General features: G+C 46.6%; 1 protein-coding gene across 4 annotated transcripts; it reads right to left on the bottom strand.

Annotated features, from left to right (window-relative positions):
* Positions 1-448: 448 nt before the first annotated feature.
* On the bottom strand, positions 449-16,253 carry LOC119564528 (zinc finger protein 34). Of its 4 annotated transcripts, none has more exons than XM_037886966.2 (5): positions 14,940-16,253; positions 14,130-14,218; positions 13,352-13,478; positions 2,197-2,310; positions 449-1,858 (listed from the first exon to the last, which is right to left on the bottom strand). In XM_037886966.2, the coding sequence occupies exons 1-5, from the start codon at positions 14,980-14,982 to the stop codon at positions 813-815; spliced, it is 1,419 nt and encodes a 472-aa protein (XP_037742894.2). In that variant the 5' UTR covers positions 14,983-16,253; the 3' UTR covers positions 449-812. The 4 variants fall into 4 exon arrangements, with proteins under 4 accessions (XP_037742894.2, XP_043392950.1, XP_037742893.2 ...); XM_043537015.1 differs by having other exon boundaries at positions 449-1,861; positions 14,940-16,252; XM_037886965.2 differs by having other exon boundaries at positions 449-1,861; positions 15,472-16,251.
* Between the last annotated feature and the right edge of the window lie 614 nt (positions 16,254-16,867).

Raw genomic sequence — 16,867 nt, forward strand, 5'->3', positions numbered from 1 at the left:
CTTTCTATCCACCTTATAGTCCATTCATCCAGCCCATACTTCTTTAATTTGCTGGCAAAAATACTGTGGAAGACAGTGTCAAAAGCTTTGCTAAAGTCAAGGAACAACACGTCCACTGCTTTCCCTTCATCCACAGAACCAGTTATCTTGTCATAGAAGGCAATTAGATTAGTCAGGCATGACTTGCCCTTGGTGAATCCATGCTGACTGTTCCTGATCACTTTCCTCTCCTCTAAGTGCTTCAGAATTAATTCCTTGAGGACCTGCTCCATGATTTTTCCGGGGACTGAGGTGAGGCTGACTGGCCTGTAGTTCCCAGGATCCTCCTTCGTCCCTTTTTTAAAGATGGGCACTACATTAGCCTTTTTCCAGTCGTCCGGGACTTCCCCCGATCGCCATGAGTTTTCAAAGATAATGGCCAATGGCTCTGCAATCACATCCACCAACTCCTTTAGCACTCTCTGATGCAACGCATCCGGCCCCATGGACTTGTGCTTGTCCAGCTTTTCTAAATAGTCCCAAATCTCTTCTTTCTCCACAGAGGGCTGGTCACCTCCTCCCCATGCATCTATTATTCAAAATCAGAATAATAGATTCTCCCAACACATTCCCCTCTGATCTATTCAAACCTGCATCATTCGGTGCTGTCATAGGACAAAGGAGTTGACCGAAAGGACCACAGGATTCACCTGCAAAAGTAGGCCTTTCAGCTGGGAGGACCCGAGAGACCACGATGACAAATGGTGCAAATAGGCTTAAAGGTCAGTATGTGGGAATCAGCAAAAATATTAAAACAAATCGTTTTGTCAGCCCTAGACAAAGTTTTTATGGTTTTTATCTCCCTTGTGGATTCTCTGATGATAAATAAGAGCTGAACTCTGATGGAAGCTTTTCCCACAGTCGGAGCATCTATAGGGTCTTTCTCCTGTGTGGATCCTCTGATGTGTAATAAGATGTGAGCTCCGAGTGAAGTTCTTCCTGCATTCACAGCATTCATAGGGTCTCTCTCCTGTGTGGATCTGCTGATGTCTAATAAGGTGTGCATGTCGAGTGAAGGTTTTCCCGCACTGACAGCACTCATAGGGCCTGTCTTCTGTATGGATTCTCCGATGCGTAATAAGGTGTGAGCTCTGACTGAAGGTTTTCCCGCACTCACAGCATTCATAGGGCCTCTCTCCTGTGTGGATTCTCTGATGTGTAATGAGGCCTGAGCGGTAACTGAAGGTTTTCCCGCACTCACAGCATTCATAGGGCTTCTCTCCTGTGTGGATCCTCCGATGTCTAATAAGGTGTGAGATCACGCTGAAGTTTTTTGCGCACTCACAGCATTCATAGGGCCTGTCCTCTGTGTGGATTCTCTGATGAGTAATAAGATGTGACCGCTGACTGAAGGTTTTCCCGCACTCACAGCATCCATAAGGTCTCTCTCCTGTGTGGATTCTCTGATGTGTAATAAGCGTTGAGCCCCGAGTGAAGTTTTTCCCACACTCACAGCATTTATAGGGTCGCTCTCCTGTGTGGATCCGCTGATGAGTAATAAGGCTTGAGCGGCTACTGAAGGTTTTCCCACACTCCGTGCACATGGGGTTTCTCTCTCCTGTGGGGATTCTCTGCTTGGCTGTGGTTTCCTTGAGGTCCTCATGAGTTTCCTGACAATTCATGGATTTACCCACTTTCTGCCCCGGTTGGTTGCCCTGCTGCCTTTCTGGCCTGTGCTGACTCTCACAGGCTTTTCCCTGCTCGGAACTCCTGGGCACGTTCCCTTTGGATCTTTGCAAAAATGCCCCAGATAGTTCCACTTGCTCAGCATCTTCCTGCTGAGGCTTCTGCTCTTCATTCTCCCTCACCAGCCCATCACCTGCTGGAACAGAGAGAGAAACCTCAGAAATGGGAGTGCGAAAGGGGAGAGCAAACCAAAATAAGACCGGGAGAGACTGAAAAATATAAAAATCAGGAACTGAATTTGCCCACACTCTTTTCCATAGGAGAGAGGAGTGAATCAGTTCTGCCTCCACCTCCCAACCAAACATTCAGGGGGAAGGGAGATCAGCTACTGCCAGGGGACCATGAGCAATATCTTCCCTGAGGATATGACATCTGGGGACAATCCTAAATTCAGAGCGCTCATAAGGTCTTTGTAGGGAATCCCAGCTGTTTACTTCAGACAGTTCCTGAGTTGGTTTAGTGATTCCTCACCGGTGTAGGCACATCTTAGGATCTCTTTTTCCTCTGAGCCCGGAAGATCTGGGACCCATGGCTCTTTCCCTAGTTCCAGCTGGGAGATCACATCAGGTTTGGAAAATGGAAACCCTGCTCAGGGGAAAGAAAGCAAGTGAGATCAGGTGAATTCATTGGACATTTGTCACAACAAAGTTCCATTATTTTAACTCCAGGTCATTTTAAAGCAGTAAAATTCTGGGGCCTGCTCCCCAGTTGCTCAAAGGTGCAGAACATGCTGCTTATGAGGGTTTAACTACCCCATCTTTGCTGGGAACACACACAGCCAGTTGCTCATCATCAAAGGGTCCCCTGAAACCCAGAGAGAGTAACACCCTGGCCCAAAACTGAAGACATGTCCAGCCACAAGGGAAGTCACCCTGGAACTGCTTCTCCCCAAGAGCGAGAGGCCCAGAAACAATGGGCTGGTGGGGTTCAGCATGGAAAGGGATGTCACTGAATCCGGCATCTCAGGGACACCAAATGGCAGGAAAGCAGGTTTAGAGGAATTAGGGAATATAGCGAGTTAGGTGTAATTGAAGGGAGTATGAAAATCCCCCAGTGTGAGGAGATGGCTTGGGAATTAGATGCTACACTTCAGGAGCAAGAGACTCTTAATTCTTCTGAAAAAGGAGAATATGAAAAATAAGACTCAGGCCACATGGACTCAGGAGGGATCATCTCAGAGATCCAAAAAGCCATCAGGGAAGAGAGATTGTGTCTGCTGCTGCAGATGGAGAGCAGGGAGCGAGACCCTCCGTGTCCTCAGAAAGGTGACTACCAACCTATGACATCACCAAGGAAGCATACATTTGTGCCAGGGAAGGGGTTGTCCTGTGATGGGAGGAACGGAAGGACTCAGCAATGCTGGCTGGGCTCACAATGGGTATGGAAGAGGTGTGGGGGAAGGTAAGCCCTGACCAATGGATAGAGAGGAGTGAAAATAATAATTTGAAAAAAATAATGTAAAACAAAGTGAAACCAGACAGTAAAAAGAATAGAGTGCAGGCTTTAAATCAAGAGGGTCTGGGCAGGGATTCGTAGAACCACAGAGTTACAAGGGAGCACAAGGGTCATCTAGTCTAACCCCCCTGCCAAGATGCAAGATTTGTTGTGTCTAAACCATTCAAGACAGATGGCTCCAGCCTCCTTCTGAAAACCTCCAGTGAAGGAAGTTCCACAACCTCACTAGGCATCTGTTCCATTGTCCTACTCTTCTTACAGAGAGGAAGTTTTTCTTGAGATTTAATCTAAATTTGCTATGCTGGAGTTTGAACCCACTGCCTCTTGTCCTGCCCTCTGTAGTAAGAGAGAACAACTTTTCTCCATCTTATTTAGGGCAGCCTTTCAAGTATTTGGAGACCGCTATCATGTCCCCTCTTAATCTCCTCTTTTCCAAACTACACATACCCCGTTTCTTCAGCCTTTGCTCGTACGGCTGCATTCCACCCCTTTGATCATCTTTGTCACTCACCTCTGGATTCTTTCCAGTTTCTCCACATCCTTACTATACATTGGTAACCAAAACTGGACACAGTACTCCAGCTGAAGCCTAACCAGCACTGAGTAGAGTGGTACTATTGTGATGGGTTCCCCCCCACCCCACGGCTGCCACCTGGAACTGGGGTACCACTGAGCCCCCCGATCCACCAGTCTGGGCTCTCTCACACTGTACTGCTGTGACAAGCTGCCATGCCCTCCAAGCTCCAGCCTGCACTTCCACCATCATACATACAAGTAGGGATACACCCAGCTGCAGTTACATGCAGGCAGGCTCTCTGACCAGCCCCTGCATGGGAAGGCTCCAGCTAAGGCACCTGCCAGCTCCTCAGGCCTGCACCCCCTCTGGAGTGTAAACCGAAAATTATACCATCTTGCGCTGCACAGGGAACTGTACAGTGTAAGCTCATGAAATGCGCCTCCTCCCTCAACGTGGAGAGGAACATGCAACAGCCTTTTGCCCCGAGTTATGATTCTCATACACTAGTTTAGATAACACAAAAACAAGTTTATTAACTACAAAAGACAGATTTTAAGTGATTATAACGGATAGCAAACAGATCAAAGCAGATTACCTAGCAAATAAACAAAAAACACAAACTAAGCTTAATAAACAAAATAGATTGGATATGAATAGCAGATTCTCACCCTAGGTGATGATATAAGCAGGCTGCAGATTCTTAAGGGGCAAGCTGCACTTGCTTACAGCTTGGAAACCCCAGGTGTTCCATTCACAGGCTAAAAATCCCTTTAGCCAGGGTCCAGCACTTCCCCCCAGTTCAGTCTTTGTTCCTCGGAAAATAGAAAGGAGCATAAACTCTGGCAGGTCAAGTGTAAAAGTCTAATTAGGCAGGCTAAAAAAGAATTTGAAGAGCAAATAGCAAGACACAAAAACTAACAGCCAAAAATTTGTGAAGTACATCAGAAGCAGGAAGCCTAACAAACAATCAGTGGCCCCATTGGCCGATCAAGATGCTAAAGGAGCACTCAAGGAAGACAAGGCCATTGCAGAGAAGCTAAATGAAGTCTTCACTGCAGAGGATGTGAAGGAGATTCCCATACCTGAGCCATTCTTTTTAGGTGGCAAATCTGAGGAACTGTCCCAGATTGAGGTGTCAATAGGAGGTGGTTTTGGAACAAATAGAAAAATTAAACTGTAATAAGTCACCAGGACCAAATGGTATTCACAGAAGAATTCTGAAGGAACTCAAATATGAAATTGCACAACTACTAACTGTGGTATGTACTCTATCACTTACATCAGCTTCAGTACCAGATTACTTGAGGATAGCTAACATAAATCCAATTTTTAAAAAAGACTCCAGAGACGAGCCAGGCAACTACAGGTGAGTAAGCCTAACTGCAGTCTCAGGCAAATTGGTTGAAATTACAGCGAAGAACAGAATTATCAGACACATAAATAAACACAATATATTGGGGAAGAGTCAACATGGCTTTCGTAAAGGGAAATCATGCCTCACCAATTTACTAGAATTCTTTGAGGGGGTCAACAGGATGTGGACAAGGGTGATCAGTGGATATAGTATATTAGGACTTTCAGAAAGCCTCTGACAAGTTCCCTCACTGAAGGCTCTTAAACAAAGAAAGCACTCCTGGGATAAGAGGGAAGGTCCTCTCATGGATCAATAATTGGTTAAAAGACAGAAAACAAAGGATAGGAATAAATGGTCGGTTTTCAGAATGGAATGTGGTAAATAGCGGGGTCCCCCAAGGATCCATAATGGAACCAGTGTTGTTCAACATATTCATAAATAATCTAGAAAATGGGGTAAACAATGATGTTTTCAAAGTTTGCAGACAATACAAAACTACTCAAGGTAGTTAGGTCCAAAGCAGACTGCAAAGAGTTACAAAGGGATCTCACAAAATTGGGTGACTGGATGACAAAATGGCAGATGAAATACAATGTTGATAAGTGCAAAGTAATGCACATTGGAAAACATAATCCCAAATATATATATGCAATATGATGGGGTCTAAATTAGCTGTTACAACTCAAAAAGAAATCTTAGAGACGTCATGAGTAGTTCTGTGAAAACATTTTGCTCAATGTGCAGCAGCAGCCAAAAAAGCGAACAGAAAGTTAAGAACCATTAGCAAAGCAATAGATAATAGGACAGAAAATATCATAATGCCACCATAAAAATCAATGCTATGCCCACACCTCGAATACTGCATGCAGTTCTGGTGACCCCATTGCAAAAACGATCTATCAGAATTGGAAAAGGTGCAGAGAAGGGCAGCTAAATGATTAGGGGTAGGAAACAACTTCCATGTCAGGAGAAATTAAAAAGTGTGGGACTGTTCCGCTTAGAAGAGAGGCAACTAAGGGGGTGGGGAAGAATACGACAGAGGACTATAAAATCATAAACGATGTGCAGAGAGTGAATAAGGAAGTATTATTTACCCCTTCTCATAACACAAGGACAAGGGGTCACTGTGTCACTCTGTACCTCAAAGCAGCACCATGGAACCCCCATATTCACCACTCTCACCCCATATTTACCATGGTGATATAATTAGGATATGTTTTGTACAAACATGCCGTGTGAGGTATCATTTTAAAAATCTTGATCTGGTGAACATTAATATATTGTTGGCTGTTGGATTGTATGTGCTATCACTGTATGGGAAGTTGTGAAGTTTTGCTGCGTGCGTTACTGAAATACGTCGTGAGGTTGGGAATACCCACAACCAGCCTTTGAGGTATAACAACGGAGCAGCCAGATGCACTGATGGCCCATTAAAGGGAATCCACACTCCCAGCGACTGTCCCAGAAGATTTCTCAGAGAGAACACAGACAATGGAGCTGCTTGACCAGTAGGGGCCGGACCCCCACGTCACAAGCATAGATCTTTCCAGCAAGCTGGAATAAACTATAAAAGAGGGGAAATGACTTGGCCTTTCTCCTCCCACACCTATTCTGGAAGCACCAAGACCACTGGGAGTGCAAAGACTTAAACTGAGGAGACTGGTCCCAGGCTTAAAAGGGGAAGCCTGTGTATTAAGAACTGTAACCTCTAGTGGGGTGAGAAAACTGCTTGATCCAAATACTGCCTAGTATAATAAGGTTTAAAATGTAGACTGTGCACTTACCTTTTATTTTCTTTAGTAACTATCTCTGACCTTTTGTGCCTACCACTTACAATTACTTAAAATCAATCTTTCTGTAGTTAATAAATCTGTGTTATATTTTACATAAAACAGTACGTTTTGGTTGAAGTGCTTGGGAAATCTCACCTCAGTTTACAAACGCTAGTGTGTGTCCCCTCTCCACATCAAGGGAGGGGCAGACTGTGTAATGAACGTACACTGGTCAGGCTTCTGACCAGGGCACGATGGTACAAGTTCTGGGTTGCAAGGCTGGGGGCTTGGGAGATTTGCTGGTGTCTTTCTCTGATTTGGCTCGCTCAGGGAACATTCACACAAGTTAGCTGATTGTGGGGCTCCACATGCTGTTCTGCTAAGTGATAACAGCACCTGGAGAGGTTTGCTGCTTATCACTAGCCAAGTCTTGTGAGAGACAGCCCAGGCTGGAAAGTAAAGAGGGCACCGCACTACCCCAGTTCTAGGTTGTACCCCAGGGATCCTGTCACCCACCGAAATTAATAGGCAGCAGGTTTAAAACAAACATAAGGAAGTACTTCATCACACAACACACAGTTGGCCTGTGAAACTCATTGCCATGGGACTGTGTGAAGACCAAAAGTATAACTACATTCAAAAAAGAATTAGATAAGTTCATAGAGGATAAATTCATAAATGGCTATTAGCCAAGATGGTCAGGGACACAACCCCATGCTCTGGAGTGTTCCTGAGCCTCTGAAGCTGGGAGTGGAAGACAGGGGAGGGATCATTTAATAATTGCACTGTTCTGTTCATTCCCTCTGAAGCATTTGGCCCAGGCCACTGTCGGAAGACAGGATACTGGGCTATACTGACCTTTGGTCTGAGCCAGTATTGACGTTCTTATGCTTTTAATGGATATGACCAGGACAAGTTTCCATTTGTGAAAGCCAGAGAAAAGAATGGTTTCAGAGTAGCAGCCATGTTAGTCTGTATTCGCAAAAAGAAAAGGAGGACTTGTGGCACCTTAGAGACTAACCAATTTATTTGAGCATAAGCTTTCGTGAGCTACAGCTCACTTCATCGGATGCATAAAATGGAAAATACAGTGAGGAGATTTATATACACATAGACCATGAAAAAATACACACTGTAAGGAGAGTGATCACTTAAGATGAGCTATTACCAGCAGGAGAGTGGGGTGCGGGGAGAGAAAACCTTTTGAAGTGATGATCAAGGTGGGCCATTTCCAGCACATTTCCAGGAGTTAACAAGAACCTCTGAGGAACAGTGCGGGGGGGGGAGGAATAAACAAGGGGAAATAGTTTTACTTAGTATAATGACTCAACCACTCCCAGGCTCTATTCAAGCCTAAGTTAATTGTATCCAATTTGCAAATTAATTCCAATTCAGCAGTCTCTCATTGGAGTCTGTTTTCGAAGTTTTTTTGTTGAAGGATAGTCACTTTGGGGTCAGAAATCGAGTGACCAGAGAGATTGAAGTGTTCTCCGACTGGTTTATGAATGTTATAATTCTTGACATCTGATTTGTGTCCATTTATTCTTTTACGTGGAGACTGTCCAGTCTGCCCAATGTACATGGCAGAGGGGCATTGCTGGCACATGATGGCATATATCACATTGGTAGATGTGCAGGTGAACGAGCCTCTGATAGTGTGGCTGAGTGATTAGGCCCTGTGATGGTGTCCCCTGAATAGATATGTGGACACAGTTGGCAACAGGCTTTGTTGCAAGGATAGCTTCCTGGGTTAGTGGTTCTGTTGTGTGGTGTGTGGTTGCTGGTGAGTATTTGCTTCAGCTTGGGGGGCTGTCTGTAAACAAGGACTGGCCTGTCTCCCAAGATCTGTGAGAGTGATGGGTCGTCCTTCAGGATAGGTTGTAGATCCTTGATGATGCGTTGGAGGGGTTTTAGTTGGGGGCTGAAGGTGACGGCTAGTGGCGTTCTGTTATTTTCTTTGTTGGGCCTGTCCTGTAGTAGGTGACTTCTGGGTACTCTTCTGGCTCTGTCAATCTGTTTCTTCACTTCAGCAGGTGGGTATTGTAGTTGTAAGAATGTTTAATAGAGATCTTGTAGGTGTTTGTCTCTGTCAGAGGGATTGGAGCAAATGCGGTTGTATCGTAGAGCTTGGCTGTAGACAATGGATCGTGTGGTGTGGTCTGGATAAAAGCTGGAGGCATGTACGTAAGTGTAGCGGTCAGTAGGTTTCCGGTATAGGGTGGTGTTTATGTGACCATCGCTTATTAGCACCGTAGTGTCCAGGAAGTGGATCTCTTGTGTGGACCGGTCCAGGCTGAGGTTGATGGTGGAATGGAAATTGTTGAAATCATGGTGGAGTTCCTCAAGGGCTTCTTTTCCATGGGTCCAGATGATGAAGATGTCATCAATATAGTGCAAGTAGAGTAGGGGCATTAGGGGACGAGAGCTGAGGAAGCGTTGTTCTAAGTCAGCCATAAAAATGTTGGCATACTGTGGGGCCATGCAGGTACCCATAGCAGTGCTGCTGATTTGAAGGTCTCCATTGTCCCCAAATGTAAAATAGTTATGGGTGAGGACAAAGTCACAAAGTTCAGCCACCAGGCTAGCCGTGACATTATCGGGGATAGTGTTCCAGATGGTTTGTAGTCCATCTTTGGGTGGAATGTTGGTGTAGAGGGCTTCTACATCCATAGTGGCCAGGATGGTGTTTTCTGGAAGATCACCAAAGGATTGTAGTTTCCTCAGGAAGTCAGTGGTGTCTCAAAGGTAGCTGGGAGTGCTGGTAGCGTAGGGCCTGAGGAGGGAGTCTACATAGCCAGACAATCCTGCTGTCAGGGTGCCAATGCCTGAGATGATGGGGCGCCCAGGATTTCCAGGTTTATGGATCTTGGGTAGCAGATAGAATACCCCTGCTCGGTGTTCTAGGGGTGTGTCTGTGAGGATTTGTTCTTGTGCTTTTTCAGGGAGTTTCTTGAGCAAATGCTGTAGTTTCTTTTGGTAATTCTCAGTGGGATCAGAGGGTAATGGCTTGTAGAAAGTGGTGTTGGAGAGCTGCCTAGCAGCCTCTTGTTCATATTCCGACCTATTCATGATGACGACAGCACCTCCTTTGTCAGCCTTTTTGATTATGATGTCAGAGTTGTTTCTGAGGCTGTGGATGGCATTGGGTTCTGCACGGCTGAGGTTATGGGGTAAGTGATGCTGCTTTTCCACAATTTCAGCCCGTGCACGTCGGCGGAAGCACTCTATGTAGAAGTCCAGTCTGCTGTCTCGACCTTCAGGAGGAGTCCACCTAGAACCCTTCTTTTTGTAGTGTTGGTAGGAAGGTCTCTGTGGGTTAGTGTGCTGTTCAGAGGTGTGTTGGAAATATTCCTTGAGTCGGAGACGTCGAAAATAGGATTCTAGGTCACCACAGAACTGTATCATGTTCGTGGGGGTGGATACAATTAACTTAGGCTTGAATAGAGACTGGGAGTGGTTGAGTCATTATACTAAGTAAAACTATTTCCACTTGTTTATTCCTTCCCGTCGCCCCACTGTCCCTCAGAGGTTCTTGTTAACTCCTGGAAATGCGCTGGAAATGGCCCATCTTGATTATCACTTCAAAAGGTTTTCTCTCCCCCCACCCCACTCTCCTGCTGGTAATAGCTCATCTTAAGTGATCACTCTCCTTACAATGTGTATTTTTTCATGGTCTGTGTGTATATAAATCTCCTCACTGTATTTTCCACTTTATGCATCCGATGAAGTGAGCTGTAGCTCATGAAAGCTTATGCTCAAATAAATTGGTTAGTCTCTAAGGTGCCACAAGTACTCCTTTTCTTTTTAGAGAAAAGAATGTTACAATAACTGAGACAGGAATGATGGGAGTCTGGACAAGAGTTTTAGCTGTGTGGATGGATAGGAAGGACTGTATCTTAGCGATGTCATGCAGAAAGAAAATGCAAGATGGAGTCATAGGCTGGACATGAGGACCTAGAGAGCGGTCTGTGTGGAAGATCACGCCCACCTTACAGGCCTTAGTGACAGGCAGTTTGGTGGTGCTGACACAGTGATAGAGAAAGGAGGTGGGGGAATGGCTTGGGGGTTTATTAAGAGTCCCGTTAGCCATTTTTAGCTCTAATTGTAAGCCAAAGGCTAGATATCGGCAAGGGATGTCAGAGCCACAGTCTTAGATTTTGTTTGGACAGAGGGAGACAGGTGTGGAGCACAGAGGTAGATCTGTGTGTTGTCAGCATAGAGATGTAGCTGAATTTGTGTTTGTGGGTGAGATCACCCGGAGACAGGGTGCAGAGGAAGAAGAGAAGGGGAAGAAGGACAGAGCCCTGTGGAACCCTTACAGGAGGGGGCTGAGGAAGCTCCTCCTAAGGACACGCTGAAGGAATCATTCGAGACTTTGACAAAAATAGTCACAGTGGATTGGCCCAAATTTCTGCCTCCCTGAAAGCTTCCCTTCCCACTCCCACCAGACCCTCCCCACTCCCTACAGCAAGCACTCCTCAAGCCCTCCCTCCTCCTTCCCATTAGCCCCAGTGTTCCCCACTCCCAGGTAACCCAGATCTCCTGCCCAGTTCCTCCCCCACCAACACCACCTATATAGGGACCTCCACCCCTTTTCCCCGCAATCTCCCACTTCCCCAGCCCTCCCCACTACCAGTTCCCAGAAGCTCTTGTCTCTGACTCCCTCCCTGTCTTCCTTCCACTGTACCCGACCCTTCCTGATTCTTATCCTCCACACAGCCCTCCCCTTCCTCCCACGGCTGTCAGCCCTCTGCTTTGTAGTGCCCCAGGAGAACTGAGCTCTTATAACATTTCTTGGCACAGACCTGGAGCTCAAACTATGATTCTATTTGTTCATCAACTGATCTGGCATTTGGCTCAAGCTTGTACATGGCACCCAACTGCCTCTTTGGGGAAGCAAAATTGAAAAAGTGAACTGCAGAGTTTGGAATTTCAGATTGCCATGAGCCAAAGTGACAAGCCAAAAAGAGATTGAAATGCACATATGCATCAAGACGAAGGCTCTGGTTAACAGCTGGAGGGTTTCCAACAAGCTGCTGTCAAGAGTAATTGGTTGGCTTGAAGGAACATGCTGTGGCCATTGAATTGGAGCTATACCCATGCATTTGAGTTTGTACTCTACCACTAATCGCTTTCAGACAATGTCTGCTGCGCATTTTTATGGCATTTTGCAGGAGTTCGTCTTGGAAGTTTTGTCCTGATACCAACATTTCTGGGTTAAGAGCAATATTTTAAAGTGCCCTAAAATCTACTTGCAGATTCTGGCCTGGCCTGCACTTAGAAGTTTTGCCAGCATAGCTCTGTCATTTAGGGGTGTGAAAAATCCCATCCCTAGCCGACGTAGCTACGCTGGCAAAAGCTCTCGTGTAGACACAAAAAAGTGGCAAAAAAGTCTATTAAAAAAAAATCAAGGAAATGAAATGCCCATTAGCTACATAAACGCTGAGTTAAGGTTGCCCAGTGCTAGCTCATGCCCTTCCAGCATGTGCATGGTGGCTAAACTTAAACTTCTGAAAAGCAGGAAAGAAAGAGTTAAAGTACGTCACCCCTGCAATGCAACCTTAACTCTGCCCTCATCCCCTACCTCTGGAGCTGCCAATAGCCACAGGAAATGGTTTAGTAAACTACCAAGGGAAGTGGAGGATTTTCCATCTCTTGAAGTCAAGTCAAGATAGGATGCCTTTTTGGAAGATGATTTAGCCAAACACAATGTATTCAGTGACAGAGCAGTAACTGGAAGAAATTCTATAGCCTGTATTATGTATAATATAGGGTTATATAGATAACCCAAAAGCCCCTCCTGGCCTTCAAATCTATGATCTGTAGTAGGTGCAAAGAAGGACTAAGAGAACACGCCATTACTTGCGTTGTGTTCTACAGATTTTAATATTGGCATTTATCTGCATGTCCTCCAGCTGTGTTCACTGTGTCAGCTGTAATTGTAACTGAATAGCCGAGGGATTCATTGGAGCAGTTTGGCAGAGCTGTGAGTGAATTTAGGTGAACCGCGAGGGACCCATGTGAGAGACCAAGTATGCCTCAATTCAGTGCTATCGGTTGTTTCGATAAAGGTGCGTAAGGATGAGTTCTTGCCACGGGGATTGTCAGCACGGTGGTGACATACATGCTAGTGGTATCCAGGGCTCAGTAAGGGGGAAGCGAAGGCAGTGACTCAGAAGGAATTCTCGGGGCCAGGGTAAAGGAATGGTAACAGTTTGCACGTTTGAGATAGTGCGCAGGGAGTGGGCTCTGTATCTGAGTGCAGGCCAGGTGTGGGTAACGTCTCTTCACTATGCTGGACCTAAACCCAAGTTTTGTCTTAGCAAAGAGGAGATGTTAGACTTTGCACTGTAATGCACCTGTGCTCTGTTCCCAAAGTGCTCTGTCACAGGGAGGGCAGAGTGTGTGTGTCGTTGGCATGTTGGGGAGTTGCTGAAACAGGGCAGAGTTGAGGTTGCATTGTGTGGGTGAAGTGAACCTTTACTCGTCACTTCCCCTTCAAATAGCCAAGGGGACAGGAATCCTTACCCAGCGAGGCCACGTTCTCATAGTTCTCCTGCATGATGTCTCTGTAGAGGGCTCTCTGAGCGGGGTCCAGCAGACCCCACTCATCCTTGGTGAAATACACAGCCACCTCTGCGAAGGTCACCAGCCCCTGAAAGAGCAAGAGACTCCTGGTTTGTACCAGCGTCCGCGCTGACAACCCCACTATTCACGGGGGGCAGGGCCAATCAAATGGAAGCTCTGGGAGGCAGACAGTGAGCAAAGTCCCTTCCCACCCCACTCAGAGCAGCCAGGAGGCATCAGGGTGAGGGGAAAAAGAGGAGCCCCTCAGCACTCCCCGCAGATAAAGGGGGAAGGCAGTCTGCCATTCACCACACACCTACCAGCCAGAGGTTGATACAGGAGATGGACCCCTGGTAGGAATCCCAGACACCCTTCCCATTGCCAGCATGTCCCCTAAGCCTCACTGGTGGGTTCCCCCTTCATATTTCACAGGAGACTCTGGCTAGTGAGTTCAGGCTCCAGCACTGGGAGTCTGGTCAGTTTTCCCAGCCCAGTCCAGGAGGGTTCTTTCCAATTTCACAAATTAGGGAATTTCCACCCCCAACCTCAGGGATCTGTTCCTACAATCCAGGCTCCAAATTAAACAAGTCCCAGCAGGCTTGTCACACCTTGTCTCCCTCCCTTTCTCTACCCTGTATATTTCCTGCCCCTTCCACCTCCAGACCAAACTCCCCAGAAGCTCCCACCTCCTATATATTTACTGTCCCTCTTTGTCCAGCAACTCCTGGATAATCCCTACCTGAACTGGCTCCACTGAAACCATTTCCCTTCCTTGTCCCATGGGAGGGTGGGATGAGCTGGAGCGAAACAAGGGCTTTATTCTGCAGCCTGTCAGGGTGAGAAAGACAATTGTGGAGATTTCAGAACAGGCTTTAGTTTATTTCACATCACGCTTCCCCAGATGTTCGAGACACTGCCACGCCAAAACGACACTTGATCACTCCCTCCACCCCCCTCCACAGTGCAGACCCAGCCCCTCCCACAGGACTAAACCCACTGAGACATTTTTAAACCCTCCCTTTAACATTCTAGGAACCAAATGCTAGAAAAGAGCAGACCCAAAGGTAACCCTTTGGGGGGATTCCCCCTGACATTGTCCCTGAGGGCAGCACACTCCCCCAGCAAGGAGACTGGGGAGAGCCAGGAACTAGCTTTCCCTCTCTCTGCTCCTCACCTTGTTAACAGGAAAGTGAATCTCCCCAGCGAGTCCGCAATAAGTGTGTCTCCATAGGCTAGAGATCTGGCGACCTCCATTCCCACTTATTTCTTCCACTTCCCCCTTCAGTCTCTCTCTCCTCTACATCTCCTTTCCCCTGTCCCTCTGGACCGGGGAATTCACTCTCCCATGGCTGGATCAGCTCCTCCAGTTGCTAACGGGAGACGAGACGACTGATGAAGAATCAAAGGACTGGAAGGGACCTGGAGCGGTCGTCTAGTCCAGTCCCCTGCACTCATGGCAGGACTAAGTATGATCCTAAGAGGGGCTGTTCATGCAGAGTCGCTTTCACGCTTGTCCCCAGCAACTTTCTCGGAGGTCTCTCTCACTGACCTGGAGTTCCTCTGGGCCCCGCCCCGGTGAGGACCTTCTCCATCCGGCGCTAATCCCCAGGGCAGCCCTCGACTCAGGAGTCGATGTCGACAGGGAGCTAGTACCACATGGAGAAAGTTGTGACATTGGAGGGGCACAGAGGAAGCTTTAATTAAGGTCACTCCCCAGCACAGACCCTGGGCAAGGAGCAGCAGCTGCTCAGCCTGGGCTCGCAGATCACAATGGGGGCAGCAGCTTCCGACCCAGGAAGCTCAACCCAAATATCCTGAGCAGAGAGAGGGAGAGAGCAGCCCCCTACCCCCTCCTTCAGTAACGACTAGAGCTCCCTGGTCACAGCCACCAATGACACCACTCCCCCCAGGGACAGTGCGGATCTCATTTGCCCTCATGTGTTAATCTGAAGTCACTCCTTGTTCTTCCTTGCAGTGACCCTGGATTAACACTGGTCTCAGTGAGGCCTGAAATGTGGCTCAGGAGGGATGAGGCCAGAATCCTTTTAAACAGATCATCCCAGCTCCCTCACTCCCCACACCTGGGATAAGGATTTAGGACAACAGTTTTCCACAAGTTCCTCCAGTTCTGAAGGGGACAGAGAAGCAAAGTCTGTCGTGACTGTGACAGATGTGGCAATTTCCTGCAATACAGTAGACCCGCGCTATAATGCCCTTCCCTGGATCCCACCTCCAGCCCTGCCTGCTGCAGTGGGGAGCTGAGAGATCTTCCGGCCCTGGGCCCACGACGGGCGGGCTCAGAGCTCTGTCCCAGCCTGGGGCTGGAGGATCTGACCCCCCGCAATCTCTCACTACAACAAACCCCTGGCTATATTGAACAAATGGCTTGAATCCCCAGGGTTTCGTTATAGCGAGGGTGCACTGTATCCTCAAAAAAGCTTACTGAATTAAGTGTAAGTATCTTTGGAGTCCATTCCATTAGATACAAAAGGTCTGTACTATTTTGGGCCCCAGATGACCAAAGGACTATACTGAACAATGTGGCAGATAAGAATGGTCTTTTGGGACAATAGGTATAAGTGAATTTCCTGGGAAAGATCATGGGGAAGTGAATGTAAATTCTCCCTCCCCAGTTATGCAAAAATTCCAGGCTTTTGAAACCACACCCTCAAGACTGGGCCTTTGTCTGCTGATTACCTGGTACAAGGGGCCAAGATCAAAGGCCCAAGCTGTATAAAGGAAAGACTGAACTATTCATGGTTGTTCTGGTTCTTGAGCTAAGGCTGTTATAATAAATGTGTAACCACAGGAAAGCCCCTTGGTGAACTCTGAAGGACTGAGTCCTCCCAGAGCCCTTGTTGGACCTTAAGCTTATTCGCATGAGTGGAGATTCTTTTATTGTTTATAATATGTTTTTTCTGTAATACTTTCACCTAAAGAATCAATGGGCTTGCTTATAAATAGGTTTGGCCTGACTAGATTTTTAGTGCTAAATGTTGACTTCACTGTACACATACAAACCAATGAAAAAACATTTCCATTGATTAGACTCAAAATTTACAGGTAGGCAAAGTAAGAAAAATGCTGCTTGAAATATGGGAAGGGTTTGATTTAAGGATATTACCTGGTATATTTTAACATGGGATGTTGACAAGTCATGATTTAACAGTTCTAAAGCTTCAACTTTTCAATCTCAACTGTCATTAAATAATTGACTGACCCCGCCAAAAATTCCCACAACCGTGGAAATTTAAATCTATAAAAATCTAAAAACAACGCTTAAAGTCAACACAGTATTATCCATCAAAAAATAAAGATTTAATTCTGCCAAGCCTACTTAGAAAGGGTTGTGTGGTAACTCATAACAGTGGCAATTATACTGTTTATATCCTCTGGAGTGAAAACAAAGAGCAGGCAGTGGCCTATTTAGATAGCCTGGCTTGCTGGGAATATCACAGTGCAGGCAGGAAACAGCAG

Source organism: Chelonia mydas, chromosome 27 (assembly GCF_015237465.2).
Source record: "Chelonia mydas isolate rCheMyd1 chromosome 27, rCheMyd1.pri.v2, whole genome shotgun sequence".
In the NCBI taxonomy this organism is placed as follows: Eukaryota; Metazoa; Chordata; order Testudines; family Cheloniidae; genus Chelonia; species Chelonia mydas.